This window comes from Squalius cephalus (genome assembly GCF_949319135.1).
Source record: "Squalius cephalus genome assembly, chromosome: 16".
Lineage (NCBI taxonomy): Eukaryota > Metazoa > Chordata > Actinopteri > Cypriniformes > Leuciscidae > Squalius > Squalius cephalus.
Window position 1 is genome coordinate 36,642,853 of NC_137137.1, and position 27,980 is coordinate 36,670,832.

The window sequence follows — 27,980 nt, forward strand, 5'->3', positions numbered from 1 at the left end:
GTCCTGTGGGCGAAAATGCCTTGTTGATGCTAGAGGTCAGAGGAGAATGGGCCAACTGATTCAAGCTGATAGAAGAGCAACTTTGACTGAAATAACCACTCGTTACAACCGAGGTATGCAGCAAAGCATTTGTGAAGCCACAACACGCACAACCTTGAGGCGGATGGGCTACAACAGCAGAAGACCCCACCGGGTACCACTCATCTCCACTACAAATAGGAAAAAGAGGCTACAATTTGCACAAGCTCACCAAAATTGGACAGTTGAAGACTGGAAAAATGTTGCCTGGTCTGATGAGTCTCGATTTCTGTTGAGACATTCAGATGGTAGAGTCAGAATTTGGCGTAAACAGAATGAGAACATGGATCCATCATGCCTTGTTACCACTGTGCAGGCTGGTGGTGGTGGTGTAATGGTGTGGGGGATGTTTTCTTGGCACACTTTAGGCCCCTTAGTGCCAATTGGGCATCGTTTAAATGCCACGGCCTACCTGAGCATTGTTTCTGACCATGTCCATCCCTTTATGACCACCATGTACCCATCCTCTGATGGTTACTTCCAGCAGGATAATGCACCATGTCACAAAGCTCGAATCATTTCAAATTGGTTTCTTGAACATGACAATGAGTTCACTGTACTAAAATGGCCCCCACAGTCACCAGATCTCAACCCAATAGAGCATCTTTGGGATGTGGTGGAACGGGAGCTTCGTGCCCTGGATGTGCATCCCACAAATCTCCACCAACTGCAAGATGCTATCCTATCAATATGGGCCAACATTTCTAAAGAATGCTTTCAGCACCTTGTTGAATCAATGCCACATAGAATTAAGGCAGTTCTGAAGGCGAAAGGGGGTCAAACACAGTATTAGTATGGTGTTCCTAATAATCCTTTAGGTGAGTGTATGTCAGGTGTGTTTGGTAAGTGATTTATGGCAGTTTCCAAAAATCAGTTTGACCTTCTTCCTCCGTCACATCACATGTCCCCCCCCCCCCAATCACACACACACACACACACACACACACACACACACACACACACACACACACACACACACAGGACACCAAACTGGCGTCACTGGAGAGGAACATTCGAGACCTGGAGGACGAGATCCAGACCATGAAGACAAACGGGCTTCTACACACAGACGGCCGAGAGGAGTTCAAACACGTGGAGGTGTACAAGAACCAGTCCAAGTTCATGAAGAGCAAGGTGAGAACACACACACACACACACACACACTGATGGACACACACACACACACACACACACACACACACACACACACACACACACACTGATGGACACACACACACACACACACACACACACACACACACACACACACTGATGGACACACACACACACACACACACACACACACACACACACACAGATGGAGACACACACACACACACACACACACACACACACACTGTAATAATGTCCTTATGGACATTTGTGTATTTTTCAGATTAGTGTTTTGATCACTTTGCCTGTGTTAATGCCGACTGCGTACAGTTTGGCACAGGTGTGTATCTTTATTGGAATTTTACTATTTCACCCTCATTTCCTTTAATAAATCTATTTTGCACTAGAAACACAACATAGTTCCACTCGGGAACTTTAGGACAAAAATGTCTCCATTGAAACCCGTTAAAACGGCCATTTTTAACCCCAGGGCGTTTAACTGTGACATGATGCAGTGTGTGTGTGAACAGGCTTTCCTTCTGGTGGCAAGGCTTCAAAATTAAACATTTATAATGTTTTTACCAGATGGTCCATTTTCTCCGGTTTGGCCAATAAAGCAAACACTCGCTTTATTCCTGTTTTCTGCTTCTGCGTATTATAGAGCTGTAAAACTTATTTATTTATTTATTTATTTTTACTTTTTAAACTTTTTTTACTTGAGCAACCAAACTCAAGTCTGTGCTCCCGAGCTTCAAATCAGTGTTTTGACACACACACACACACACACACACACACACACGTTTGTCCACTACGGACCTGTGTTTAACTGTTAAATGTTTTTCGTGATTCTATATTGTTTTCTGCTAATTGTTGCACTTGTCTGTTGTCTGTGTTTATCTGTCTCAATGTCTCAGATTGATCTGCTGAAACAGGAAGTAGTAAAGAAAGATTCTGATTCGGCGACTCTGCAAACGAAGCTTGACGCGCTGACCAATCAGAACGCAGACTGCAGACAGCACATCGAGGTCCTGAAGGAGTCTCTGACAGCCAAAGAACACAGAGCTTGTGTCCTTCAGACCGAGGTCAGGCCAAATCACACACCTCACACACACCTCACACACCTCACACAATACACGCACCTCACACACCACACCTCACACACCTCACACTCCTCACACACCTCACACACCACTCCTCACACACTTCGCATTTCACTGCGATGTTACCTTGTTATTTTGATTTAAGAATCTTCAACTTGCCCTGCTTTGGCTGCATGCCATTTCTACAGCTCATATGAAATATAATATTTATTCACTGGACACTAAATATGTGTTTTCTGGTGTGTTTTGTTTTTCACAATGGAACGGTGAACCTCTCAGGTGAAGAGTAACCTGATCCTCGGTTCTCACATCGCACTGCATTTTTAATAGTCTGAAATGCTGTAACCTGCATATTTTTATCAGACTTGAACAGGTGTCTATTATGATTATAAAATAGCCAGGAAACATCTTAAAGTGCCATTATTATAAAGGCTGCTAATGTTGTTTTGGCGTCTCCTACAATAGATCCACATTCATCCATGATCAAAAACACTGTAATGTCCTCATAATCTCCACTGCAGCGTCAGCTCTTTCCTCTCAGTGTCTGAAACGCTTCCATCAAAGATTCAGTCTCTCTAAACCCCGCCTCTCTGAGAGATGCTCTGCTGTGATTGGTCAGAAAGCAAACGCTCATTATCATATCTGAACAACATGAACCAAACTCTTCCAGTCTCAGATACAACTACAGTGTTTGAGGGCGGAGCTAAGAGACGCTGTTCAGCCAATCAACACCAGAGGCGGGCATTATGCTAATTAGTAACAAACCTCCGCAGGTTCAGCAGGAAGAGAGACTGAATTACTGACGACTCGTTTCAGTTCAGAATCGATTATTTCGTTTAGGAGACAAGAACTTTATTTTCATGCTCTTTTATCTTTGCAGACCTTTAACATTCACAGACAGCTCTATTACACACTGCATGAAAGCGAATATCCCAAAAAATACATAATAAGGGCACTTTAAATTATAGAGAATAACATAGCTATATCACTGTTCTTATTTGACAAGCTTCACAGAACTGGAAACGAGAAAGTTAGACTGTGATTTTGTTGTTATTGTTGTTGATGTATTAACTTTCAAAAGAGCAGGGTTAGTGTTGCTCCAGTGTTGGGTAACACTTTATTTCGATAGTCCACTTTAGACATTCTACTGACTATAAGTAACTTTGCTGCTACATGTCAAATAACTCTCATTAGAGTATCAGTAGCCTGTCTGCTTCTGAAACCACTTTATTTCGATAGTCCACTTTAGATATTCTACTGACTATAAGTAACTTTACAACTACAAGTCACCTTATTCTACTAACCCGAACCCGAACCCTAACACCTAACCCTAACCTAACAGTCTACTACAGTCTACTAATACACTAATGAGAGTTAGTTGACATGTAGTTGAAAAGTTACTTATAGTCAGTAGAATGTCTAAAGTGGACTATCAAAATGAAGTGTAACCCAATGTTGTGCTGATGTGGGAGATTTGGGTTTGAATCTGGTTAGTTTTGTGTTTCTGTCCACTTGCACATCTTTCACTGCCCATGATTTCCAGTGGACATTTATAAAATAGTGACAAATAAAGAAGCAGCTAAAGCCCACAGACGAAAGCCATGTTTGAGGATTGCCTTTGTCTCTGAAGGTGGACGCTCTGCGTGCGCGTCTGGAGGAGAGAGAGTCGTTCATCAACAGAAAGAGCAAACAGATCCAGGACCTCATAGAAGAGAAGGGAACTCTGAACAGTGAGATATGTGACCTGAAGGACATGCTGGAGGTCAAGGAGAAGAAGATCCACATCCTGCAGAAAAAGGTACACAAGGCATGTTTGAAAAGCAATTCAGATGATCAGCAGTTTTACATACTGATGCTTCATTCAACAGTACTGTACCAAGACAGGAACCAAAGTGTGTGAAAGCCACATACTATACAGCTGTTGGCAAATGTTTCCACCCTCTCCTCTTTTTTTTAATCCCCATAAATCATCAGCAGTATCTCAAAATAAGATGTTTGCAGTTTGCAATTAGCACAGACCCCGCCCACAACTGCTGACAAACTCCTCCCTATTAGCACAGACCCAGCCCACAACTGCTGACAAACTCCTCCCTATTAGTACAGACCCCGCCCACAACTGCTGACAAACTCCTCCCTATTAGCACAGACCCCTCCCACAACTGCTGACAAACTCCTTCCTCTTAGCACAGACCCCGCCCACAACTGCTGACAAACTCCTTCCTCTTAGCACAGACCACGCCCACAACTGCTGACAAACTCCTCCCTATTAGCACAGACCCTGCCCACAACTGCTGACAAACTCCTTCCTCTTAGCACAGACCCCGCCCACAACTGCTGACAAACTCCTTCCTCTTAGCACAGACCACGCCCACAACTGCTGACAAACTCCTCCCTATTAGCACAGACCCTGCCCACAACTGCTGACAAACTCCTTCCTCTTAGCACAGACCCCGCCCACAACTGCTGACAAACTCCTCCCTATTAGCACAGACCCCTCCCACAACTGCTGACAAACTCCTCCCTATTAGCACAGACCCCGCCCACAACTGCTGACAAACTCCTTCCTCTTAGCACAGACCACGCCCACAACTGCTGACAAACTCCTCCCTATTAGCACAGACCCCTCCCACAACTGCTGACAAACTCCTTCCTCTTAGCACAGACCCCGCCCACAACTGCTGACAAACTCCTTCCTCTTAGCACAGACCCCGCCCACAACTGCTGACAAACTCCTTCCTCTTAGCACAGACCACGCCCACAACTGCTGAGAAACTCCTCCCTATTAGCACAGACCACGCCCACAACTGCTGACAAACTCCTCCCTATTAGCACAGACCCCTCCCACAACTGCTGACAAACTCCTCCCTATTAGCACAGACCCCTCCCACAACTGCTGACAAACTCTTCCCTCTTAGCACAGACCACGCCCACAACGGCTGACAAACTGTTGATGAATGAGCTGAATTGACAATCCTGCACAGACATGTCCACCAAATATTCACCTCATTCATGTTGGTGACAAGAAGATCTGTCACAGATATGATACTGTGACATTTCTGACAGCAAGTATGAAGACTAAATCTACATTTCAATATCAATAATGCTTCAAACTTCTGAATGTGACCTGTGAGGATGTGATACAAATTGAGGCGGCTTAGACCGGTCATAATCTGGACTCCTGTGGCTGTTTCAGTGGTGTATCTGCATATGTAATTGGAGCCAAACTCTCTCAATTTAGAACACAAATGTTCTGAGTTAAGAGCCCCACAGAGAGAGTCTTGTTTAAACACACACCAGTGTAGTGATTCTCTCACAGTCCCACAGATGCTCTCAATTACAACCAAATTCACATGGAAATCTGGAGCATATCTTGCCTCGAGACAGTTTGCAATGGACACACATAGATCAGAAACTTGAAGTTAATCTGAATACACGATACACAGAGCTGTAAACTTATCAGGGCATGGTGTTAGAGAAACGCTTTCTAAGCAAGAGCACCTCTTTCACTCTTTATCTCCCAATCCACTGCAAATCAAATATCAACTCATTATTTTATTTTTTGCATGGGCTTTTTTGAGTTTTACTAACTCAAATAAATTAGTTGAGATAAGTTTGTGCTTATTTTGTCAATTCAAATACATTGCACAAATCAACTGGATAAGCACAGCAAATTAAGTTTAGTTTAATCCAAATTCAAAAGATCCCACACCTAATATTACTTTTCTGAAATGTAAAATAAAAAAATCAAAGCAAGCTGACGAAGGTCACACATATATCAATCATATTCAAAGCACATACCAAGGTTGTTGTTCTAGGTTAAGCAGAGTGCTTTAATCGAGAAAAACAGGTGGTTTGAGAAGGCTTTTGTTGTGCATGAACACACACAAAATATATATGTAATGGACATGATTTAAACAGGTTAAATGGTCCTGAAAAAAAAAGAGTCACACTTGTGCTCCTCGCGGTCAAAAATGAGCGCATTGGAAATAAACGGGAGACGTATTTCATCTAGTGGAAGCATTTGGTACTGCAGCCGAACACAATCTTACTGAAATTTCAAATAGTATTTTTGTGCATTTTTTGTAAACTTCTGTAACTTTTTTAAGTTCACTTTTTTTTTACTTTTTCACTTCAGCAATAATCTGCCAAGTGTCGTCTTTGAAAAGAGACCAAACTGAAGTCTGTCCTCTAAAGCATTCAAGATTTACCAGTGTAATTTAATTACTTCAATTTCATTTTCAGGTCTATGCTCAAAAGTTAATAAATTGATTATAAATCAGTTTTTTGAAGCCGTATTTTTATTTGCTGAAGTCGTAGCTGAAGTGATGTAACCAATTCCTGGACATGCATTATTATTAGTAGAAGAATTCTTTAAATTCGGCCCATGCAAGTTTTCTGTGAAGTATTTATCCTCAGAATGACTTGGCTAATGAAGTGCTAACAGTGATTACCTGTGCCTGTGTCTCTCAGTCGGAGAACCTGCAGGAGCAGTTGAAGGACCGGGAGAAACAGCTGGAGAGTCTGGGGAACAGAATGACGTCTCTGCAGAACGACTCCAGCAACACGGACACCGCTCTCATCACACTGGAGGAGGCGCTCTCGGAGACGGTGCTCGTGTTCTGCTCCAAACACACACACTTACACACTTACCTGAAGATCCTGAAGACACTGATTATCTGTTCCAGTAGAGTTTAATTAAGCTGGAGCTAAAGTTTGTCTCTCCAGGAGACGGGTTGGACACCTCTGCCCAGAGAAATTTGCCCTGCACTCAAGCTCCATCTTTGTTCTAGAAGTGGACCCAAAAAACAAAACAATATTTACTGTATGCAAATGACTAACCACTGCTTTATCTTCTGTGACAGATCGAAGAGGCAGAAATGCATAAGAATGAAAATAAGGAACTGAAAAGCAAACTCGCCTCCCTACAAGAGCGTCTCTCGGACAAAGAGGTACGTGAGGAGAAATATCAGAGGAAACCGCAGCTTTATTTGCAGATTTCTGAATGTCTGCGTTGGACACACAGCAAACATGTTGTTCGGGTCTTGGTTGGAATTGATAATGAGATGAGACTAAAGAGTTGCATCAGTTTTGCTCTCCGAACTTCAGTCCAAAAACCTGCAATCCAGTTAAATCGCACGATGGCTCAGGTTGTAATGTTTTTGGTCGTGTAGAGAGAGAGGCACTGAAATACAGGGCTAGAAATACAACTAAACAAGACACAGGTGAACATAATCAGAAACCCTGTAAATGAAACCTAGAGAAGTAAAAAAGGAAAGGAGTGAGAGACATTCAAGCTATTCTCCTTATTAGGAGTCAGTGTATCATCAGAATGATCCTGAAATAGACATTTCAAGGTAAAATAAATCTGCATATAGTTGCTTTAAGTCAGTGATGACTCTTTTGGCTCACGTCTTCCTTCATAGTCAACCGCTCACTAATGCCTGGCCAACTGTGGCTCATTAGTTTTAATCATGCCATATGCCTTTAGACAGAGTGATTTGATGAAACAAAACAACGGTGAAACACCAGCCAATGAGATTACTGCATGCACGTTAGTCTAAGCGGCTGTTTACACGACACCGTTTCAACTAAACACATAAAACGTTTTATGCGTTTTGGCCTTTCGTTTACATGACAACAGTGTTTTGGAAGCCTGAAAACACAAAGTTTTGAAAATGAGTTTCAAAGTGCAAGTTTTTGAAAACAGTCTCCGTGTAAACAACAAAAGCGTGAATCTCTGAACACAATGCACATGTGTATTACGTGTTCAGTCTATTGTGTTTCATCGCCATCTACTGGCCTGGCAGCAGAATACAGCGTTTGTAGTCATTTACGCGGATCCGTGTGAATGGGGATCATTTTGACAATGATGTCGTCAGTACGCGGAAAACTCAAAGGAAAAACACATGCGGCCTCTGGTGCGTGAAAAATTGTATGTTTTTTTTTTTTTCTTCACATTTTTTACTTCATTGGAATGGTTCGAGACTTGGTAAAGGCTTTAGCACTTGCACACAAAAAAAGAGAAAAATCATGGACATGATTCGAAAAGGTTAAATGGTCCTGAAAAATAGTCACACTTGAGCTCCTCGCGGTCAAAAATGAGCGCATTAGAAATGAATGGAGACGAATTTCCTCTAGTGGAAGCGTTTGGTACTGCAGCCGAACACACTCTGAGATATCAGCCTCACATTTGTAACACAATTTGATTAGATTTATGCCTTTAGATTCAAGCAGTTTTAGAGTAAAATGTGATTTTGAAAATATATATTTCATATAAAAATTTAAAATAGTATTTTTGTGCATTTTTCATAACAATACACATCAAATTCTGATACTTTTTTTTAAGTTCACTTTTACTTCAGCAATAATCTGCCAAGTGTCGTCTTTGAAAAGAGATCAAACTGAAGTCTGTTGCTTTAAAGCGTTCACGACTTTAAAGATTTTCCACTGTTTAAGTTGGAAATTAAATTTTCAGGTCTATGCTCAAAAAGTGAATAAATGGATTATAAATACAGCGTCAATATAATTTAATATAAAAAATCCCTTAAAAATACAAAATATTAAAAAACATTACCAAAATAAAATATAGTACATTCATTTCATTGAAGCATACCGTTGTCGTGTAAACTTACCCTCAATCTGCCTTATATCCAAGATATTATCAGATATTAATTTAAGAGCTTATGTTCCTTTTTCTTTCTGCAAAAATGCAAAAATGGCAGAGTTTTAGGTGGCCAAATTGTTGGTGCTTCTTAGTTCCACACCCAATTTGTGGGCCTAATTTGCAGAATTACTTTTGCGAATTTGGTTATAAAACAAATATGTGCAATTAATTAACACCGTCAGCGTGTGCAGTTCATTCTCAGTGACCCCTCAGTGTCACAGTCCCTGGATGAACATGCTATTTCCTTCAGCAATACTGTATTCCAATAGTCTCTGAAAAAAGAGAGAGACTAGATACTTCCTCATCTCCCGTTATCCCTTTCTGTTCATCATGTCGAGGCAATCAAAGTTTATGAGAATGTTTCTTTTATATTCTCTTGAGTAAACAGACATCAATCTAGGATAATTATACCTTCTTGCTTTTTGTCATGGTGCCACATGTAGTGGTGGTTTCACAAGAGGAGCATTCATAAACATCCTGAGACTTCACAGCGCTAATAACAGGATCGGTGCGCTGATCAACAGAAGCCAATGATAATAATGGGATATAGCCCACAGGCCTCTGCATATTTACTGGATGGGATTTATTGCTTTGTTGCAGTTATGAGTAACATCATGTTCAGACTAAAAAAAATAGAAATTCACAATAGGCAAAAACATATAGTATGATTTTGATTGGTTGCATTTTAATCGGTGTCTATGTTTGTTCTACATCTAAAGCCTTTATAGATGTGGTACGCAACCCACTCATAACTCATAGCATCATTTTTTTATTATGTGAACAAACAACATTACAACTGTACAACTGTACTTTATGATAGAATATCTAAACAAGTGTTCATGACAGTAACATTTTATTTTTCTATTAGTAATAGATGGAACAAATACCTTTTGATGAATGGCTATGCTGTTGTTCATTTTGTAATTTTATCTGAATGCCAACATTTGTACGATTTAGGGTACGTTTACACGACGGACAGCGATGTACTAAAAACGGAAAAGTTGTGTTTTTTGCGTACAGGCGACAACTTTGTCAAAATGATCCCCGTTCACACGGGTCCGTGAAAACGGTTAAAAACGCTGTATTCTGCTGTCAGGCCAGTAGGTGGCGATGTCACTGAGTAAGGAAACACTACGGGCCTGTAGACGTAACACACACGATGTCACCGTTTTCACAAATTCATGTTTTTGTAGTTTACACAGAGACGATAACAGTATCGTTTTCAAAAACTTTCAAAAGTTTGCGTTTTCAGGCCCCAAAACGCTATTGTCGTGTAAATGAACAGCCAAAACGCATTCAAAAAATTCTGTATTTAGTTGAAAACTATGTTGTGTAAACTCAAAACAGTTTTGAATTTAATTGATCTAATTTAGTGATCTGTGACATGTTGAATATCACGTTTTGTGTGTCTGTTAATCAGGGCTTTGTGAGCTCATTAACGTTGTTAGATTTGTGGAGTAAAAATTAGATTTGTAATTTCAAAGTGTAAAGATAAAATTAGACCTTTGGGGTAAGATGAACCACCCAGAATTGGCACAGATGGACCAGAGTGGCTTGTTTTTTCTAGTGATATTATTTTTTAATTTAGTACTTACTGTAATCCGTGGGGTTACTATTCAAAAATTCCATTAATTAGATCATCTTTGCTTTTTATTAAAACCCTATAGCACTAGCGGCGCCAGGATTTTGATTGTAGGTGGGCCTCCAGAAAACTGGATGGGCCAGTTAAAATAAGCCAAAAAAAAAAAAAAAAAAAAAAAAAAACGGGTTCCCCTTCAGCTCCGTTTCAGCGCTTTTCTGCGGCACTGAGGACAGCAACTCATAGCCTATTTAATGCGTAATTAGCACAGGTAAAAAAGAAAAGAAAAACTTAAAAAGGAATTTTTTGTTTCTTTTAAAAAAAATTACAATTTCATTTAATGTATTGTTTAATAAAATTATAGGCCTATTATTTTTAGTTTATTAACAACAGCAACAGCTGTAAAGATGAAGTTGTCGATCGTCAACTCCGTGAACGCGCCTATAGAGAGAAATGCACATCATGGATTGCATAATCAGAGAGTAGGCCTAGCCTTTTTCTTTTCGTTTTAAATTGTTAAAAAGACATTTCAAGCTTTAAGATAGATTTCATGTCTGTGAGGCATATGCTGAGTTTCGTTAAGTTAGGATGAGATGCGCTCCTGTTCACGAGCAATGCAAGTGACCGCGCGGGCGCGCCTCTTATATTGTCTCCTATTTGCTTCATTAAATACAGGCAATTGGTTGATAAAAAAAAATATTAAAATTAAGATACAATTTATACAAAACGAAATTCACTTTAAAAATGGCTTTCTAACTGAATTAAGTGGTCAAAATCATGTCTGACCCGCTCCATGTCTCTCGATATTGCGTATCCTATCTTACTCGTGCGGTTCACTTTTCATAATCAACTTAGATGAAAAAATAACATTATAATATTTTAACAAATATGAAACTAAATGAGCTTGATGGCTACAACACATATAGTAGGCCTACAGACTCTCTATTTGTACAAATTGCTGCACATTCATTTTATTCTGAATTTTGCACACATAAGTTAAAAGGCATTTGTTTGTGCATGCATAGTAAAACATATCTGCAACATTTATCAAGTCCACTGATAATTATGCGTGCATTTATTAATTATTATCTTAATGAATAATGTAACAAGGACGAAGCATGTAGGCTAAACTGCGTTGTTTGTTTAGAATGGAATGGATCGCAAATAGATCCGAATGAAGAAACGTACAAAACCATAGTAGAAAATGGGTGGGCCCGGACCTAAAATGGGTGGGCCCAGGCCCACCCGGGCCCAATGGTAGCGCCGCGGCTGCCCTATAGGCTAATTGAGTGAAATCATTCAATTTGAATTCATAGTGTTGCTATTATGACACATCTTCAATAAAATATGGGAAATTAAATATGTAAATATTTATATTTACATATACAAGTCATAGAATTAATGTACCTTTCAGATAAATCTGTGGTTTGTATGTCAGTCAATGAAATTCCTGAATCTAGTGGTTTTCAGAATATTTGGGATATAGACTCTGTTGACTCTGTTGTGTTTGGCTGGGGTGAAGGTGTGTGAAGCGGAGTGTGTTGCCCGCTGGAACCCGGAGCTGTCGGAGCGCGTGCAGGTTCTCCAGGCAGAAGCTGTCCGTCATAAAGAGCAGGAGGAGAAGTGTAATGCTGAAGTGCAGAGAGTGCTGGCTCTTCTGCGGGAGCTTCAGTCTGAACGCCTGGAGCAGGACAAGAGAATCCTCCAGCTGGAGAGGTACATGACAACCATATCTCCTTGAGTTTAAAAGGATAGTTCACCCAAAGATGAAAATTACCCTATGATTTACTCACCCTCAAGTCATCCTAGGTGTATATGACATTCTTCTTTCAGACGAACACAATCGGAGTTATATTAAAAAAATGTCCTGGCTCTTCCAAGCTTTATAATGGCAGTGCATGGCCGTTTCTGTTTTGATGTCCATAAAAGTGCATCTATCCATGATAAAAGTGCATCTATCCATGATAAAAGTGCATCTATCCATGATAAAAGTGCATCTATCCATGATAAAAGTGCATCTGTCCATCATAAAAGTGCATCTATCCATCATAAAAGTGCATCTGTCCATCATAAAAGCGCATCTGTCCATCATAAAAGTGCATCTATCCATCATAAAAGTGCATCTATCCATCATAAAAGTGCATCTATCCATGATAAAAGTGCATCTATCATCATAAAAGTGCATCTGTCCATCATAAAAGTGCATCTGTCCATCATAAAAGTGCATCTATCCATGATAAAAGTGCATCTATCATCATAAAAGTGCATCTATCCATGATAAAAGTGCATCTATCCATGATAAAAGTGCATCTGTCCATCATAAAAGTGCATCTGTCCATCATAAAAGTGCATCTGTCCATCATAAAAGCGCATCTGTCCATCATAAAAGTGCATCTATCCATCATAAAAGTGCATCTATCCATCATAAAAGTGCATCTATCCATCATAAAAGTGCATCTATCCATTATAAAAGTGCATCTGTCCATCATAAAAGTGCATCTATCCATGATGAAAGTGCATCTATTCATCATAAAAGTGCATCTATCCATCATAAAAGTGCATCTATCCTTTATAAAAGTGCATCTGTCCATCATAAAAGTGCATCTATCCATTATAAAAGTGCATCTGTCCATCATAAAAGTGCATCTATCCTTTATAAAAGTGCATCTGTCCATCATAAAAGTGCATCTATCCATTATAAAAGTGCATCTGTCCATCATAAAAGTACATCTGTCCATCATAAAAGTGCATCTGTCCATCATAAAAGTGCATCTGTCCATTATAAAAGTGCATCTATCCATCATAAAAGTGCATCTGTCCATGATAAAAGTGCATCTGTCCATGATAAAAGTGCATCTGTCCATCATAAAAGTGCATCTGTCCATGATAAAAGTGCATCTGTCCATCATAAAAGTGCATCTGTCCATCATTAAAGTGCATCTATCCATCATAAAAGTGCATCTGTCCATTATAAAAGTGCATCTATCCATCATAAAAGTGCATCTGTCCATGATAAAAGTGCATCTGTCCATGATAAAAGTGCATCTGTCCATCATAAAAGTGCATCTGTCCATGATAAAAGTGCATCTGTCCATCATAAAAGTGCATCTGTCCATGATAAAAGTGCATCTGTCCATCATAAAAGTGCATCTGTCCATCATTAAAGTGCATCTGTCCATGATAAAAGTGCATCTGTCCATGATAAAAGTGCATCTGTCCATCATAAAAGTGCATCTGTCCATGATAAAAGTGCATCTGTCCATCATAAAAGTGCATCTGTCCATCATTAAAGTGCATCTATCCATCATAAAAGTGCATCTATCCATCATAAAAGTGCATCTGTTCATTATAAAAGTGCATCTGTCCATGATAAAAGTGCATCTATCAATTATAAAAGTGCATCTATCCATCATTAAAGTGCATCTATCCATCATAAAAGTGCATCTATCCATGATAAAAGTGCATCTATTCAATATAAAAGTGCATCTGTCCATCATAAAAGTGCATCTATCCATCATAAAAGTGCATCTGTCCATCATAAAAGTGCATCTATCCATCATAAAAGTGCATCTGTCCATGATAAAAGTGCATCTGTCCATGATAAAAGTGCATCTATTCATTATAAAAGTGCATCTATCCATCATTAAAGTGCATCTATCCATCATAAAAGTGCATCTATCCATCATTAAAGTGCATCTATCCATTATAAAAGTGCATCTGTCCATCATAAAAGTGCATCTATCCATCATTAAAGTGCATCTATCCATCATTAAAGTGCATCTGTCCATCATAAAAGTGCATCTGTCCATGATAAAAGTGCATCTATTCATTATAAAAGTGCATCTATCCATGATAAAAGTGCATCTATCCATTATAAAAGTGCATCTATCCATTATAAAAGTGCATCTATCCATCATAAAAGTGCATCTATCCATGATAAAAGTGCATCTATTCATGATAAAAGTGCATCTATTCATTATAAAAGTGCATCTATCCATTATAAAAGTGCATCTATCCATCATAAAAGTGCATCTATCCATGATAAAAGTGCATCTATTCATGATAAAAGTGCATCTATTCATTATAAAAGTGCATCTATCCATTATTAAAGTGCATCTATCCATGATAAAAGTGCATCTATTCATGATAAAAGTGCATCTATCCATCATAAAAGTGCATCTATCCATGATAAAAGTGCATCTATTCATGATAAAAGTGCATCTATTCATTATAAAAGTGCATCTATCCATTATTAAAGTGCATCTATCCATGATAAAAGTGCATCTATTCATTATAAAAGTGCATCTATCCATTATTAAAGTGCATCTATCCATGATAAAAGTGCATCTATTCATGATAAAAGTGCATCTATCCATTATTAAAGTGCATCTATTCATGATAAAAGTGCATCTGTCCATCATAAAAGTGCATCTGTCCATCATAAAAGTGCATCTGTCCATCATAAAAGTGCATCTATACATGATAAAAGTGCATCTGTCCATCATAAAAGTGCATCTGTCCATCATAAAAGTGCATCTATACATGATAAAAGTGCATCTGTCCATCATAAAAGTGCATCTATCCATCATAAAAGTGCATCTGTCCATCATAAAAGTGCATCTGTCCATTATAAAAGTGCATCTATCCATCATAAAAGTGCTTCTGTCCATTATAAAAGTGCATCTGTCCATTATAAAAGTGCATCTATTCATCATAAAAGTGCATCTATCCATCATAAAAGTGCATCTGTCCATTATAAAAGTGCATCTATCCATCATAAAAGTGCATCTATTGCTTTTATAAAACAGTTACTCCATAAATATATTCATTTTAATATTTATTTTATTCATAAAATAAACACCAGCAACAAAAAATATAACGTTATAACACATTTATTCCTCCGCCAAGCAATGTAGTTCCAGAGAGGATGCTAAGCAACACATGCAGCAACAGAGCATCACAAACGGCAGCTGTGCAGTAACACTAATGTGATGCACTCACAGGTGTGTGTGTGTGTGTGTGTGTGTGTGTGTGTGTGTGTGTGTGTGTGTGTGTGTGTGTGGAGTAAAACTAATGTAATGCGCTCACAGGTGTGGGTGTGTGTGTGTGTGTGTGTGTGTGTGTGGAGTAACACTAATGTAATGCGGTCACAGGTGTGTGTGTGTGTGTGTGTGTGTGTGGAGTAACACTAATGTAATGCGGTCACAGGTGTGTGTGTGTGTGTGTGTGGAGTCATTTACAACGGCTTCGAACACGGCTCAACCAATCAGAATATTACAACATACAAAACATACAAAACATACAAACGAACATGCAAATTCCTCTTAAGTCTAAGCGCAACATAATGCGACGTACTGCTGATATTTACGCTACGCGATGACACACTACGCTATTTCTGACGTCAGGAGCTGCGTAACTTGTGCTTTAGGCGTAAGTAGATTGCGTATGTTTGTTTGGCCGGAAGCTTGAATTTTACTTTGTATCGTGTTAAACATGGATATTTAACTTACATATTGTCATGATTCTTGTCCTGTGTTTCCCTTGTCTTGTGTGCACTTTTGTTATTTCCTGTTCTGTGCCATGTTTTGTAGTCCTTTGTAGTCTTTCTTGTTTATTAGTCTTCCCGGGTGTTTCTTATTAACCACGCCCCCTTGTTACTTAGTTAAGCTTGTTTGTCTCTGTGTATTTATAGCCCTTGTGTTTCACTTGTTACCTTGTCAGTTGTTGTACATGTAGGGGTGAATTGATTCGATTCATGATTCGATTCTACGTGTTTCTCCATTAAAACCCTGCATATAGATCCATAATGTAGGTCAGTTGTTCTGTAGTGTGCCGGAGAGAGCAGGCGGAAGCGAGGATCTATATGCAGGGTTTTAATGGAGAAACACGTAGAATCGAATCGTGACGAGCCGAGGAATCAAGGAAAAATAATTCTGTTTCTAGCCCTTACACTTCAAAAGTTATTAGCATAAACATAAGTGCAAATTTGGACAGTTGGTGGCGCTAGAGCGATTGAGATGGAGACTCCAAAATTGCTGTGAGTATTGTTGAGGCTGTCATCTATCTGTGAAGAAGAAGAAAACTAATGGACAGAAACATCAGTTATAATTGCTCCAAAGAAAAATAGAAGACTTTCATTATTCAGCTTATTAAGTTTCAACCAAACAATGTGATACACACACCTGTACAACACCTGAGATATACTGTGTTGTGTTGCAGACAAGTGAAGGAGAAGAACCAAAATCAGTGTGTGAGCCCAGGCCAAGCAGGAGAACTGAGTCCCAGCACTCAAACACAGGTGAGAGTTCTCCATCAGTTCTCACAGGTTATTACAACTCTCCTCAGAAACTGAACATGGCTTTATTATGCACACAGTTTATTTTGGAATAGATAAAGCACATTGAGTTGTAGATGGAAGACAATTTTCTCTATCTGTAGACAGGCTATCTTAGTATGGATTCCTTATCCGGGTCTTTAGCAGAGCTTTCATGGCATTCCCCAGGTTTGTGGACTTCTGTAATGGGAAAACCTGACCAGTCTTTCGTCAGAAGAACAGTTCTGTCAGTAACTAGGCTTTGTTTGCCTTTATTTAAAGGGCAAAGCAGCTCCAATAATCTTTTGGTGAAGTTATAGCAAAGACTTTTCCAGCCTATCTTGATCACTCCGTGTTTCCAATTAAAATGTGAAAAGTGTTTATGTGCCAGTTTAGTGTGTTTGTCTATAATTATGATGAATACTGGAGATAGATATGAAGGATATACATGGATATTGTGTGATAAACAACTGTGTGTTTATATATAATCTCATTGTCATAGTTGGAGGATTTGATGGCGGCTCTAGACAACACCAGAAGAGAGCTGGACGCCACAAGGCAGCGGCTGTCTTCGACTCAGAATACCCTGTGTGAACACGACACTGAGCTGAGCCGGTTACGAGATGATCACAGTAAACAGCTCTCAGAGATCCTGCAGTTGAAGTGAGTGTAGGAAACCTCTCGTTCAACAACGCTGACCTGTGTTCATGTTCCTCTGGTTCCTCTGCAACCTTTCCGTCCATAACTCTGAGTTCTTCATGTGAGCAGCGCCTCATGGTCGTGGAATGATCTAGCCCAGTGTTATTCAAATAGCGGACCGCGGGACTTAATGGCGGCATTTTATCTAGAGCCAAAAGTGCTTCGTTCGAGCCCTCTCTGCTCAATGCGTGTTGCTTCGCTCTATCCCTCACTGAACACGTAAAGCGCCGCATTAAGAGCGGCAGACGACACGGTTATTTCATCAACAGAAGCAGAAACAGGTGAACAGGTGAAAATAGATACTTTCACTAAAACACTGCAGAAAACGAGAATACACTGATTTTACCTGTCATCCAGATGACTGACCGTTCAACTAAACCAGACGGAGACTGTGTGGCGTCTTTAGATGTGTCTTTCATACATTTAGCATTATTAATCCGCATATAAAGAGCATTTCATAATAAACAAAGTTAAATTTGGAAAATTATTTAGAGTTGGCAAGGAAAGAAAAACTTTTGAATTACTTGTTAACTTTGTTTTGTCCTCATGATGAGAGATCTGATCATTAGATCATGTACTGAAGTAAAGCATAAAAGTGGTCCACACTTTTCTTAAGAGGTAAACCTGAACCTCCAGTGTGTTTCTCAGTGCCAAGGCCTTCTGTGTACCAGACACAAACATGTCTAATGTAAAATAGCCTGTTAAAACCACAGGTGGACAGTAACAAAGTACATTTACTTGAGTATCTGTACTTTACTTGAGTATTATTTTTTCTGGAGACTTGTTACTTTAACTTCACTATATCTGAAAGACAAATATCATACTTTTACTCCACTACATTTCTGTCAAAGTCCTCGAGTAGAGAGTAACGTCAGTCAGGGGATGATTGTGGTTGGAAATGAAAGTCGGGTTGACGTCAGGACTCGACTGATGTTGGATTCTGACGTCAACACAATTTTCATTTTCAGCGTTGGGTTTGCTCTTCTAAATGTGAATTTTGTCCTTGTTTTGGAGCGCACTAGCTCATAGATAACAGTAAGGCTAACATATTCATACTAAAAAGCCAAAAAACTTTAAATAGGGCAGTATTTGAGGGATCATCCATTTGGGTGTCCGAAACCATTGTGGACGTTATTGAGGGACTTATTCAATCTCACATTCAATCCCACTGAACTGTGTTCTAGAAATAAAGGTGATATTGATATGAGGGTAAGCATAGATTCAGAGGCATACGGTACTGTAAGTATTACACAACAATGCAACAATAATAAAACAATGCATTGACATTTACTTTTGATACTTAAGTACTTTTAAAAACGAGTACGTCTGTACTTTTACTAAAGTAAAAATCAGTGTTTACAACTTTTACTTGTAACGGAGTAATATTTGACCAGTAGTGTCTGTACTTTCACTCAAGTAAGGAAGTTGTGTACTTTGTCCACCTCTGGTTAAAACATCTGATCTAGCCTTTTTATATTCATATCCAGTAGGGAGAAATATTTACTTTTAATATAAACTGTAAATTTGACAAAGGACTACGGCTGCCTGAATGGAAAAGTATAACTGTTCCAACAAAGACTCCGGAGCTCCACTGGGAAGGAGATATAGAGACCGGAGCTCTGGGAACTTTAATTGAAACCCCCTGATCTAGGCATTCACGGCATGTTGGAATTACTTTAATTACGAGATTCCGTCTTGTAAAAACCGACCGGCCACAGATCGGAAACCAGCCGATAATCACTTCCTTTTATTTGATACGTGGTCTCTGAACTTGCACATTACTTTAAGAAAAGACATGAAAGACATTACAGAAAGACATAAGCGTGTTTGGCATTGTTGCGAATGTGAAAAGCGAAATAGTCTCCACCGGCTAGAGTTAAACAACAATGTGATTTACAAGGTGTGTATAATTCAAACCACTTTAAGCAGCTCCCAACCAAATGACACTGACAGTAGCTGCTATTAAAGGAATAGTTCACTTAAAGATGAACATTCTGTCATCCTTTACTCGCCCTCAAGCTGTTTCAGACCTGTATGAGTTTCTTTCTTCTGCTGAACACAAAGGAAGATATCTTGAAGAATGTCGGTAACCGAACAGTTAACAGTAGCCATTGATTTCCACAGCATTTCTTTCTTACTATGGAAGTCAATGGGGTCCATCAACTGTTCAGTTACCGACGCTCTTCAAAACAACTTCTTTTGTGTTCAGCAGAAGAAAGAAACTCATACAGGTTTGAAACAACTTGAGGGCGAGTAAAGGATGACAGGATTTTCATTTTTTTAAGTGAACTATTCCTTTAAGTCCGCACACATGTGCTCCTTCCCCTCTCTCCTGAACACTTCTGCTCATTAACGCTCATGCTAATGGTTGCCAGATACCTAAAGAAGTAACCTGGTCTAATAAATAACATGAACTCATTTGTGCTCTGGGAAAGAGATTGGGTTCTCAAAACAACGCCTTGAATATGCACAGCAAAGTGTATCCAAACAAAAATAAGAGAAACAAATATTAACAACAGCCTACAGTGGAGAAGTGGCTTAATACCTGCAGAATCACTGACCAAAAACAGGCCTTCGTGGTTTTACAGTTGTTGCGGTTGCGTCAAACAATAGTTTCTCTCTCTTTCTCCCTCGCTCTCTCTCTCTCTCTGTGTGTGTGTGTGTGGGAGAGAGGGATTTGTTTAGAGAAGTCTAATGATTAGGCAGCGGTTTGTTAAGATCCCCTGCTGGACCTTTTGGGTAAAATTGTGCACCAAATACAGCCTAAACTCTTCCGATCACAAGAAGAGAGCAGGGGATTGTGGGTTATCACCGAAACACTCCTGCTGTGTGTGTGTGTGTGTGTGTGTGTGTTTACTGTATTTCGTGTTTGTGTCTGCTTCTATTTAAGTAATGATTTACCGTACGCCGTAACCCCCTCCCTCCCCTTCCCATCAGACAACAGGCTCTTCTGGCGGTCGGTGAACAGGATCCCGTCAGGAACACGACGACCCCTGAAGACGTGATGACCTTGAGGAGAGAGAAGGAGAGGTTCATGAATCACCCCAAACAGCAGGTCAGTTCATTCCTCCATAATCAATAATAAATATGAAGTTCCTAATCATCCAGTCCTGTCAATCATCACTACGAGCGGATATAAGCCGCAGTCAATACACACTAAAACCCGCCTGAAACACGCCTCTCTGGAACAACGTCACACACACACTTCATTTCACCAACAAGTGGAAGTTTGACCAGAAAACAGAAAGAAATCACTGGAAACTAGCGAGATCGCAAAACCAGCATGATAAGAGTGACCGTTTGCTGGCACTAGTGTTGTTTATTACAGATTTAAAACCCAAGCGCTGATGTTTTACCACAGGTTTTTGATCATAATGATTAACTTGTGTCAAGATTGCACATTAGTCACAGAAATAAAGTGGTTTACCGTTATTTCACAAAAGAAAGAGCACACACGTACTTAGGTGACTATGTTTATCACATTACAACTACAAATGCCACCAAAAACACGAGCTGAGGAGCTTCAGCATCTCTCCCAGTACAGGGGTATTTCACTCAGAGCTTCAGCATCTCTCCCAGTACAGGGATATTTCACTCAGAGCTTCAGCATCTCTCCCAGTACAGGGATATTTCACTCAGAGCTTCAGCATCTCTCCCAGTACAGGGATATTTCACTCAGAGCTTCAGCATCTCTCCCAGTACAGGGATATTTCACTCAGAGCTTCAGCATCTCTCCCAGTACAGGGATATTTCACTCAGAGCTTCAGCATCTCTCCCAGTACAGGGATATTTCACTCAGAGCGTCAGCATCTCTCCCAGTACAGGGATATTTCACTCAGAGCTTCAGCATCTCTCCCAGTACAGGGATATTTCACTCAGAGTGTCAGCATCTCTCCCAGTACAGGGATATTTCACTCAGAGCTTCAGCATCTCTCCCAGTACAGGGATATTTCACTCAGAGCTTCAGCATCTCTCCCAGTACAGGGATATTTCACTCAGAGCTTCAGCATCTCTCCCAGTACAGGGATATTTCACTCAGAGCTTCAGCATCTCTCCCAGTACAGGGATATTTCACTCAGAGCTTCAGCATCTCTCCCAGTACAGGGATATTTCACTCAGAGCGTCAGCATCTCTCCCAGTACAGGGATATTTCACTCAGGGCTTCAGCATCTCTCCCAGTACAGGGATATTTCACTCAGAGTGTCAGCATCTCTCCCAGTACAGGGATATTTCACTCAGGGCTTCAGCATCTCTCCCAGTACAGGGATATTTCACTCAGAGTGTCAGCATCTCTCCCAGTACAGGGATATTTCACTCAGAGCTTCAGCATCTCTCCCAGTACAGGGATATTTCACTCAGAGCTTCAGCATCTCTCCCAGTACAGGGATATTTCACTCAGAGCGTCAGCATCTCTCCCAGTACAGGGATATTTCACTCAGAGTGTCAGCATCTCTCCCAGTACAGGGATATTTCACTCAGAGCTTCAGCATCTCTCCCAGTACAGGGATATTTCACTCAGAGCGTCAGCATCTCTCCCAGTACAGGGATATTTCACTCAGAGCTTCAGCATCTCTCCCAGTACAGGGATATTTCACTCAGAGCTTCAGCATCTCTCCCAGTACAGGGATATTTCACTCAGAGCTTCAGCATCTCTCCCAGTACAGGGATATTTCACTCAGAGCTTCAGCATCTCTCCCAGTACAGGGATATTTCACTCAGAGCGTCAGCATCTCTCCCAGTACAGGGATATTTCACTCAGAGCTTCAGCATCTCTCCCAGTACAGGGATATTTCACTCAGAGCTTCAGCATCTCTCCCAGTACAGGGATATTTCACTCAGAGCTTCAGCATCTCTCCCAGTACAGGGATATTTCACTCAGAGCTTCAGCATCTCTCCCAGTACAGGGATATTTCACTCAGAGCTTCAGCATCTCTCCCAGTACAGGGATATTTCACTCAGAGCTTCAGCATCTCTCCCAGTACAGGGATATTTCACTCAGAGCGTCAGCATCTCTCCCAGTACAGGGATATTTCACTCAGAGCTTCAGCATCTCTCCCAGTACAGGGATATTTCACTCAGAGTGTCAGCATCTCTCCCAGTACAGGGATATTTCACTCAGAGCTTCAGCATCTCTCCCAGTACAGGGATATTTCACTCAGAGCTTCAGCATCTCTCCCAGTACAGGGATATTTCACTCAGAGCTTCAGCATCTCTCCCAGTACAGGGATATTTCACTCAGAGCTTCAGCATCTCTCCCAGTACAGGGATATTTCACTCAGAGCTTCAGCATCTCTCCCAGTACAGGGATATTTCACTCAGAGCGTCAGCATCTCTCCCAGTACAGGGATATTTCACTCAGGGCTTCAGCATCTCTCCCAGTACAGGGATATTTCACTCAGAGTGTCAGCATCTCTCCCAGTACAGGGATATTTCACTCAGGGCTTCAGCATCTCTCCCAGTACAGGGATATTTCACTCAGAGTGTCAGCATCTCTCCCAGTACAGGGATATTTCACTCAGAGCTTCAGCATCTCTCCCAGTACAGGGATATTTCACTCAGAGCTTCAGCATCTCTCCCAGTACAGGGATATTTCACTCAGAGCTTCAGCATCTCTCCCAGTACAGGGATATTTCACTCAGAGCTTCAGCATCTCTCCCAGTACAGGGATATTTCACTCAGAGCTTCAGCATCTCTCCCAGTACAGGGATATTTCACTCAGAGCGTCAGCATCTCTCCCAGTACAGGGATATTTCACTCAGAGCTTCAGCATCTCTCCCAGTACAGGGATATTTCACTCAGAGCTTCAGCATCTCTCCCAGTACAGGGATATTTCACTCAGAGCTTCAGCATCTCTCCCAGTACAGGGATATTTCACTCAGAGCTTCAGCATCTCTCCCAGTACAGGGATATTTCACTCAGAGCTTCAGCATCTCTCCCAGTACAGGGATATTTCACTCAGAGCTTCAGCATCTCTCCCAGTACAGGGATATTTCACTCAGAGCTTCAGCATCTCTCCCAGTACAGGGATATTTCACTCAGAGCGTCAGCATCTCTCCCAGTACAGGGATATTTCACTCAGGGCTTCAGCATCTCTCCCAGTACAGGGATATTTCACTCAGAGTGTCAGCATCTCTCCCAGTACAGGGATATTTCACTCAGGGCTTCAGCATCTCTCCCAGTACAGGGATATTTCACTCAGAGTGTCAGCATCTCTCCCAGTACAGGGATATTTCACTCAGAGCTTCAGCATCTCTCCCAGTACAGGGATATTTCACTCAGAGCTTCAGCATCTCTCCCAGTACAGGGATATTTCACTCAGAGCGTCAGCATCTCTCCCAGTACAGGGATATTTCACTCAGAGTGTCAGCATCTCTCCCAGTACAGGGATATTTCACTCAGAGCTTCAGCATCTCTCCCAGTACAGGGATATTTCACTCAGAGCGTCAGCATCTCTCCCAGTACAGGGATATTTCACTCAGAGCTTCAGCATCTCTCCCAGTACAGGGATATTTCACTCAGAGCTTCAGCATCTCTCCCAGTACAGGGATATTTCACTCAGGGCTTCAGCATCTCTCCCAGTACAGGGATATTTCACTCAGAGTGTCAGCATCTCTCCCAGTACAGGGATATTTCACTCAGAGTGTCAGCATCTCTCCCAGTACAGGGATATTTCACTCAGAGCTTCAGCATCTCTCCCAGTACAGGGATATTTCACTCAGAGCTTCAGCATCTCTCCCAGTACAGGGATATTTCACTCAGAGCTTCAGCATCTCTCCCAGTACAGGGATATTTCACTCAGAGCTTCAGCATCTCTCCCAGTACAGGGATATTTCACTCAGGGCTTCAGCATCTCTCCCAGTACAGGGATATTTCACTCAGAGTGTCAGCATCTCTCCCAGTACAGGGATATTTCACTCAGGGCTTCAGCATCTCTCCCAGTACAGGGATATTTCACTCAGAGTGTCAGCATCTCTCCCAGTACAGGGATATTTCACTCAGAGCTTCAGCATCTCTCCCAGTACAGGGATATTTCACTCAGAGCTTCAGCATCTCTCCCAGTACAGGGATATTTCACTCAGAGCGTCAGCATCTCTCCCAGTACAGGGATATTTCACTCAGAGTGTCAGCATCTCTCCCAGTACAGGGATATTTCACTCAGAGCTTCAGCATCTCTCCCAGTACAGGGATATTTCACTCAGAGCGTCAGCATCTCTCCCAGTACAGGGATATTTCACTCAGAGCTTCAGCATCTCTCCCAGTACAGGGATATTTCACTCAGAGCTTCAGCATCTCTCCCAGTACAGGGATATTTCACTCAGGGCTTCAGCATCTCTCCCAGTACAGGGATATTTCACTCAGAGTGTCAGCATCTCTCCCAGTACAGGGATATTTCACTCAGAGTGTCAGCATCTCTCCCAGTACAGGGATATTTCACTCAGAGCTTCAGCATCTCTCCCAGTACAGGGATATTTCACTCAGAGCTTCAGCATCTCTCCCAGTACAGGGATATTTCACTCAGAGCTTCAGCATCTCTCCCAGTACAGGGATATTTCACTCAGAGCTTCAGCATCTCTCCCAGTACAGGGATATTTCACTCAGGGCTTCAGCATCTCTCCCAGTACAGGGATATTTCACTCAGAGTGTCAGCATCTCTCCCAGTACAGGGATATTTCACTCAGGGCTTCAGCATCTCTCCCAGTACAGGGATATTTCACTCAGAGCGTCAGCATCTCTCCCAGTACAGGGATATTTCACTCAGAGTGTCAGCATCTCTCCCAGTACAGGGATATTTCACTCAGAGCTTCAGCATCTCTCCCAGTACAGGGATATTTCACTCAGAGCGTCAGCATCTCTCCCAGTACAGGGATATTTCACTCAGAGCGTCAGCATCTCTCCCAGTACAGGGGTATTTCACTCAGAGCTTCAGCATCTCTCCCAGTACAGGGATATTTCACTCAGAGCTTCAGCATCTCTCCCAGTACAGGGATATTTCACTCAGAGCTTCAGCATCTCTCCCAGTACAGGGATATTTCCCGAAAAACAGGAGTATGATATGATATCAGACAGTCCGGTATAAAGAGACGAGACGTACTGACAGATGAAATAAAAACATGATTGTGAGAGCTTATATGATTTGTCTGATTTCTTCAAGCGGCCATATTTACCATGTTTACTATGGTAATGGTTTGGGCACTAGTCTTCTGCATCACGTATAAATATGTCTGCCTTATACGGTGATCAGAATCCACATCGGATCACAAACAGAAGGTATTCAGATATCTAAAATGATGTTAAAGTCTTTAATGCTGATGTTAGCTGGTGTCTGGACTCATCCGGCGCTGTCGTCTCCAGTGAACTCTGACCCTGTTCCTCACCTCTCCTCAAGCCTCGGGTTTGAACCTCCTATGAGGACAGCAAACCAAGTTCATTCACCATTAGCCATCAGGACTGGATGGGCAGACACACTTGTGAAAGATGTCACACTTAATCTGAACCAGGCGCAATATGACAAGATTCTAAATATGAAAACGCTGGACCACAGCCAATCAAAGCAGTGCTAGATTCCTGTCCACTCGCTCACAACGTATTCGTCACAGTCTCTGTTCCTGAACCTCTTGTCCATGTTTGATGTTTAATTCATAATGAGGAGTTCTGGACAAGCGTGTCACGTAAATGTCCCGGTCCCCGTCTGGATAGGGCCGTCTGAGAGCTCTTCAGTTTACTTCAGTCCAGTCGTTATAGCATTGCCTCACTGAATTATTCACGAAGGCTGAATAAATATTTACTAATAAACACTGCCCGTAACCAACATTAGCGGTTACTAGCATACGGTAATGTACTACGCTATTAGAGTGTGTGTGAGTCAGTGTCTGAGCGAGTGTTGTGGGAATGTTGTCTCGAGGCCAAACAGATGACTTTAAACAGTTGGGAAGGAGAGAAGGAATTTCAGGGAAGTAGCCATGATCTGTTTAACACTGAGTCAGCCGTTCTTCAGTGAGGAGGAGATGGGAACCGGAGATGGGGACAAGTGTCCTGTCTCTATCACACCAGAGATGTGCAGACTATATCTCAACAATTATTGTGTTGTATTATTTTGTATTTTATTTGGATTATATTGGGAGCGGGTGGAGCTTAAGGGATGCTCCTAAAATGACATGAAAAGCCTGTTGTTTTCTTTGCTGTTATGTTCATTTGGAGAACATGTTTGAGGAGCTTCACCTCTTCTGATGGACCATCACTGACCAACACGATAATAATAAACATATAATAATAAAAGTATCTTTCGATCCTGCTACTCTGTCTGGCTTCCCAGTGATCCTGGAATCTCTTTCAGTGGAGACGGCGTCTGTATCTTGTTCTGTTTCCTCTTCCCTGTCACCAGTTGCCTGGGTTCTCATTGCTAGTGTGTTGCCATGGTTTCTGATTGATTCTCACCTGTTTCCTGTTTCTGTTAGCGATCATCTCCTCAGTTTCCTCAGTTCTCTGTTCTGTGCCATTAATGTTATTGGTGACTGAAGTATTCTCTAGTTCTCTGTGTTTATTAAAGTTTCTTGATATTGTTCATTCTGCGTCACACATCTTGTCTTTGTGGATTTAAACTACACACACTTTTCTACTGTGACGGTTTATATTGGTGTTTGGTTCCCACTCAGTGTCTTCTGCTATGTATTAACATTTAAATGAGTAATTAGATACTGATCCTGTCCATCAGGCTCACAGCAGGAGGAAGCACATGGCAGAACATTATGAAGATCCACAGTATTCCCATCATCATCATCCTCATCACGGACAGCAGCGGGAACTGGTCTCCCCCCCGCCGGAGCCGGAGCCGGAGCAGGTCAAACAAACACACACACACACACACACACACACACACACACACACACACACACACACACACACACACACACACACACACACACACACACACACACACACACTCTCTCTCTCTCTCTCTCTCTCTCTCTCTCTCTCTCTCTCTCTCTCTCTCTCACTCACACACACACACACACACACACACACATACACACACACACACACACACACACACACACACACACACATACACACACACACACACACACACATACACACACACACACACACACACACACACACACACACACACTCACACACACACACACACACACACACACACACACACACACACACTCACACACACACACACACACACACACACACACACTCTCTCTCACACTAACACACACACACTCACACACACACACTCACACACACACACACACACACACACTCTCTCTCACACTAACACACACACACTCACACACACTCACACAAACACACACACACTCTCACACTAACACACACACACTCTCACACACACACACACACACACACACACACACACACACACACACACACACACACTCTCTCTCTCTCTCTCACACACACACA

General features: G+C 41.3%; 1 protein-coding gene across 3 annotated transcripts in view; it reads left to right on the forward strand.

Annotated features, from left to right (window-relative positions):
* LOC307173721 (ERC protein 2) overlaps positions 1–27,980 on the forward strand; it is a 46,029-nt gene that overhangs the window by 11,561 nt on the left and 6,488 nt on the right. For 2 of the 3 annotated variants that reach the window (XM_079897081.1, XM_079897080.1), the window contains 10 exons: positions 1,060–1,212; positions 2,106–2,273; positions 3,922–4,089; positions 6,762–6,899; positions 7,154–7,240; positions 12,057–12,250; positions 16,754–16,832; positions 17,350–17,510; positions 20,484–20,601; positions 27,259–27,384. In XM_079897081.1, coding sequence (XP_079753207.1) covers positions 1,060–1,212; positions 2,106–2,273; positions 3,922–4,089; positions 6,762–6,899; positions 7,154–7,240; positions 12,057–12,250; positions 16,754–16,832; positions 17,350–17,510; positions 20,484–20,601; positions 27,259–27,384 — 1,392 coding nt within the window. The remainder of the gene's footprint in view (positions 1–1,059; positions 1,213–2,105; positions 2,274–3,921; positions 4,090–6,761; positions 6,900–7,153; positions 7,241–12,056; positions 12,251–16,753; positions 16,833–17,349; positions 17,511–20,483; positions 20,602–27,258; positions 27,385–27,980) is intronic. The other variant, XM_079897082.1, reaches the window with a different exon arrangement.